At 40.4% G+C, this 5,749-nt stretch overlaps 1 protein-coding gene across 1 annotated transcript; it reads left to right on the forward strand.

Moving 5' to 3' along the window:
* The first annotated feature begins 651 nt into the window (after window positions 1-651).
* Window positions 652-4,031, forward strand: LOC132375348 (sperm-associated antigen 1-like). The gene is given in 3 exon segments (XM_059940605.1): window positions 652-712; window positions 2,070-3,715; window positions 3,717-4,031. Coding segments are annotated over 3 exon segments (1,830 nt in total). The 3' UTR covers window positions 3,840-4,031.
* Window positions 4,032-5,749: the final 1,718 nt, after the last annotated feature.

Raw genomic sequence — 5,749 nt, forward strand, 5'->3', positions numbered from 1 at the left:
TTCCTGTTTGGCAGACAACCATGTTCTCTTTCCATTCTCCTAGCAAACTCTTACAAGTCTCCTCTAAGGGCACTAATCCCATTCATAAGAGCTCTACCTTCAGGACCTATTTAGCTCCCACTTCCTAATGCCATCTTACTAGAGGTCAGGAAACCAACATATGCATTTTGGGGAAACATTTAATTCATAATAAGTTATCAGCATCCTGATGGGAGTTGCAAAGCCCAAATAGAGATAAAAACAGGGATCACTACTGAGAAAAGATAAGCCCACTGCCCAAACCTTGCTTGGGAAGCCAAATGGAGTTAGGGTCAGGGAAAAGGTCGGCATCAGTAACCAATGGGAAGTGGCATATTTGAACAACACAAGAAGGGAACCTTGATTCCATGGGCCAACTGTAAGTCAAAAATCCAGGCACTGAGTAAGAATAAAACTGTCATGAGAGTAGGCATCTGATTAAACCTCATTCCAGACAGATTTTCATAGTTCAGATTTTTTTTTAAGGTTCAAGGTCCCCTTTATATTGAAAACACTCCAGTTAACTATGAAGAGTCAGTGCTTTGAGTCCTAGTTCATATGCTGGTTTCAGAGTTTCTTTCTGTACCAGTTTCTAGCAATAGCCCACAATGGTTAGAATAGCGGGATTTTAACATGGAAACTTCAGTATTAAGACATCTCAAAGGAATCCCTGTAATGGTCTCCAGATACGAAGGTCAGGGGACTAAGAGTCCAACGCTCTCACATTCTTTAAAAAAAAAAGGTCTTGATTTGTAGGATTTGCTTATTACTCTGTAGTAAATACTCACAGCATGGCCAATTTCAAGTTATCAAAAGTTAAAATTCCTAGATATCTTACACTGGTGCTCTCTAGCTGATTCAAATGGGCTCTAGCACACCACTAACTATTAAATAAGGCTTCCAGAAGAAGAAAGAGAAGTGAATTATCCAAAATCTCCAGATTCTGAGACAAAGTCAGTCCTCACCCCCTTGTGTTCTGGATTTGAGCCCATCTTTCCTTGTTGCAGAATTGAATTCTTACATGTATTCTCTTTTTCTTCTGCCTACCTCGGTTCTTCCCTCTCCAATGACTCATTCCCAACAACTAATAAACATGTTCTATCATCAGTCATTCTTAAATGAAAAGCCATCACTTTAGCTCGTATTTCACTGTGACCCAAATTTTCTACTCCCCTACCCAGCCAAACTTTGTAAAACAATTGTCTTTTATTGCTATGTCCACTTCTCACATTTCACAGAAATTCAACTATTAGTCATCAAAATATCCTCCACATTGCTAAATCAACTAGCCTCATTTTTACCCTTAATCTTTTAGCAGCTTTCAACATGGTTGGCTACACATGACTTCTGGAAATCACTTCTTCTCTTTGTTTCATTGACACTAAATTATGATGATTTTTCCTCCTGTCTCTCTGATTGCTCCTTTTTTACCTCAAAAGGCCAAATATTGGAGTGTTTCAATACATTATCCTTGAGTCTCCTTTTTTTCTTTGTCTGTACACTCAACATTGCAGCTCAAATTCAACACATTCTAAATGCTGAAAAACCCCAAATCTCAACCAGAAGTCTTGACCTCTCCTCAGAACTCCAGTAGTAAATATCCAACTTGGTACCTTCATTTGGATGTCTCAGACACATTTCAAACTTAACAGAACCTGGACAAAATTTTTTGTCTAACACCATCTGTTGGCAAACTACAACTACAACTAAAATCTGACCCTCCACATAATTTTGTTAAGTAAAATTTGATTGGAGCACAACCACATCATTTTTTGTTTTTTACATTTTGTCTATAGCTTATTTCACACTGCAGTGGTAGATTTGAGTAGTTACAACAGAGACTGTATAGTCTTCAAATACTAAAATGCTTACTATCTGGTCCTTTAGAGAAAGTTTGTCAACATCTGGTTGATATACTCAACCTTCTCTTATTCCAGTAAGTCTTTACCTGATTAGATAACACCACCTTCTGTCTCATTTCTCGAGCCAAAATTCTCAAAATTATGTTTGTTTGGAGGCAAACGCTCACTTCCCGCATCCACTCCCCACAGAGGCCGCGGAGCCGGCGCCAGCCGGGCGCGCCGCCGAGCCGCGCGCCATAGGCAACATCCAGAAGAAGCTGACCGGCAAGAGCGAGGGCGGCGGGCGGCCGGAGAGGGGCGCGCCGCGGCGGGGCCGGGCGCCGGAGGCCGGCGCGGACAAGCGGAACCGGCCGCGGGCCCTGGCGACGGCGGGCGGCGCCAGTAGGCACCCGAGCGGCCGGCGGGGCGCCGAGGACCCCGCGTCCAGCGCGCCCCCTGGGCCCGGCGCGTCCCCCGGACGTGGCGCGCCGCCGCCGCCGCCGGCGTCCGCCGCCCTGGTCGGCCCCGCCGGCCTGAAGAGCCAGGGTAACGAGCTCTTTAAAAACCGGCAGTTCGCCGAGGCGGCTCTCAGGTACTCGGCGGCGATCGCGCAGCTGGAGCCTGCAGGAAGTGGAAGTGCAGATGATCTGAGTATCTTATATTCAAATAGAGCAGCATGTTACCTAAAAGACGGAAACTGCAGTGGCTGCATTCAAGACTGTAACAGGGCTCTGGAACTTCATCCATTCTCAATCAAGCCTCTTCTTCGACAAGCAATGGCCTATGAAACTTTAGAGCAGTATCAGAAAGCTTATGTGGATTATAAAACAGTGTTGCAAATAGACTGCGGAATCCAGATAGCAAATGACAGTGTTAACAGGATAAGAAAAATGTTAATGGCCCTGGATGGACCAAGCTGGCGGGAGAAGCTGTCGCCCATTCCTGCTGTGCCCACTTCCGCACCATTGCGAGCTTGGCGGCCTGTGGCAGAGACGCCCCCAGACCAAGTGGGAGATTCCTGCAGCCATCACCAACCGGGCATCACAGATGAAAAAATGTTTAAAACCCTTAAAGAAGAAGGAAATCAATGTGTAAAGGACAAAAACTATAAAGATGCCCTTAGTACATACAGTGAATGCTTAAAGATTAACAACAAGGAATGTGCCATTTATACAAACAGAGCCCTCTGTTACTTGAAGCTGGGCCAGTTTTAAGAGGCAAAGCAGGGCTGTGACCAGGCGCTTCAGATAGATCTCAGCAATGTGACAGCATGCTATAGACGAGCTCTTGCTCACAAAGGACTCAAGAATTATCAGAAAAGTTTAAATGATCTCCATAAAGTTCTCCTACTAGACCCAAATATTATTGAGGCAAAGATGGAACTGGAAGAGGTCACCAGAATCCTGAATGTTCAGGATAATGCAGCATCGTTCAACAAAGAAAAGGAGAGAAGGAAAATTGAGATTCAAGAGGTGAATGAAGGCCGTAAAGAGCAGCCTGAAAGGACCTCGGAGGACGTCTCCACTGACTCCCGTGCTTCTGAGAAGGGGGACACAAGCAACGGGCCCCGAGAATTCTATGAGAAACTACCAATCCCCAAGCCTAACAATGCCTACGAAGTTGGCCAGGTTATAAACGCCGTCAGTACTAGGAAAGATAAAGAAGCCTGTGCACACCTGTTAGCCATCACTGAACCGAAAGACTTGCCAGTGTCGTTGAGTAACAAACTTGAAGGGGATACATTCCTGCTCCTCATCCAGTCTCTGAAAAATAATCTTATTGATAAAGATCCTTCTTTGGTATATCAGCATCTTTTATATCTGAGTAAAGCAGAAAGGTTTAAGATGATGTTGACACATCTTGATTAGCAAGGGCCGAAAGGAGCAGATTAAACAGCTCTTTGATGACCTCTCAGACACACTAAACAAACATTTTACTTTAGAAGATGTGCAGGCCCTCAAAAGGCAGTATGAGCTTTAAATAAAGATTATTGTTAGATTTCTTCCATGCATGTATATGTTCCAGTAATGCTAATGAGATGGTATTGTAATAGAGTTGCATGGATAAAAGCTGGCTTAGAAAAGATCCCTTGGTCTGGACTATAAAATATTTTACTTATTTTTATACATAGAACACATATATTCTACAATCTGCTTTTTATTAGTTGTAAATATTTTCTTATGTACCAGAGCTAACATCTTTATATTTAATAATAAGTATATCTGGAACTTGTTAAGATGCATTTTAATTTATATTATACATTTTCTTTTAATAACTTACTTGTTAAAATTTTGAGTTAAATTACACTTCTTTGGGCTATGAAGGAGTCCTGTTAAGTTTGATAGAAATGTATTTCTTTACAGTTCATTTTTAAAAGTGAAAATCATTAACAGTGATTATTACATCATTTTTATTTCCTGCTAAGATATATATAAATCCCATTTTATACTACTTGTGGATTACAGGCCTCTAAGATGAAATGTAACACTTAAGTCTATAATATGAAATGATTATTAAATAAATTGTGATTATTAATTTACAAAAAAAAAAATTATGTTTGTTTGTTTTCTTTTCCTTACCTACTACATCCAATGTATCAGGAGTTCCTCTGGACCTTACCTTTAAAATAAACCCTAACTCTTTCTATTTTTAAAATCTCCTCAGCAACCACCATTGTCTGGTGTATGAAGCACTGACACAACTTCTTAATACTTTCCGTTCTTTTTTTTTTTTTTTTTTTTGCCCTTTTATAATCTTTACAGTCATCTTAAATTTTAGAAAGTTCTTCCTAAATTACATATCAGATAGCCCTTCCCCTGCTTAAAAACTTCCAATAGCTATCCATTTCACCTAGAATAAAATTCAACTCCCTATTTTATCTTACAAAGTCCTAGATGATTTGAATTCTTCCTCTTTCTGCTGTAAGCTCTTTTCTCCTGCTTACTCACTACATTCCAGCCTCACTGAGTTTTCTGTTCCTCCGACGTGCTAAGTTCCCATTTCTGGACCTTTGCATTAATCACTGCCTCTGCCTGGGATTCTCTTCCTCCATGAGTGCCTGCCATGAAAAGCTCCTTCTCATCAATCAGCTTTCAGCTCAAATGTCACTTCCTTCAAGAGGCTTTTTCTTAATCACTCAACCTAATACCATCACCAAGACATATGCTATCATATTATCACTTACCCAGTTTTTAATTTCCTGCAAAGCACTTTTCACTATAAGATAGTTCTACTTATTTATGTATTCATTTATTTTCTAGGTAATTGCCTGTCTCTCCAAAGTAGAATATAAATTTCTTGAGATAGGGATTTTTATGTTCATTGAAGCATCCCCAGTATTAGGAACAGTGCTGAATAGTGGTGTTTGAATGAATAAAACCCTCAGCTTTAGTATGTCAGAGAGGTTCACAAGGCTGTCTTAAAGAATGTAGACCAGGTTGGCTTTCTTAGACTAAATATGAAGGCAGAAGGCAAAACAATGAACTGTATCAAGTAATATATCTATCCCTGTTAAAAAATTTGTTTTATTATGTTTTTCTTAAATATTTATAAGCATAAAATTGGTTATAATTAGTCATGTAACTATACAACAAAAACAAATTAAGTAAATTAATGAAATTAAGCATTGACTTGGATGGTTTTGTTAATTTCTGTCCCACTCAAGCTCTTTGAGGGTATGGTCCATGTACAAATTTTGCTCTTTAATGCATTGTCTATGCTTATACAGTGCCTGGGACATAGATGTAGCTCAACAAATATATTGGTTGTCAACTAGTGCTGAAGAATAAATAAAGGCATAGCTTTTGTCATCAAAGGACCTGTGTCTAGTAGGGTAGAGTTACAGAGACAAATCAGCTGTCCATTCATCTTCTAGAAAACTCCTCTAACCA

This window comes from Balaenoptera ricei, chromosome 11 (assembly GCF_028023285.1).
Source record: "Balaenoptera ricei isolate mBalRic1 chromosome 11, mBalRic1.hap2, whole genome shotgun sequence".
Classification (NCBI taxonomy): domain Eukaryota; kingdom Metazoa; phylum Chordata; class Mammalia; order Artiodactyla; family Balaenopteridae; genus Balaenoptera; species Balaenoptera ricei.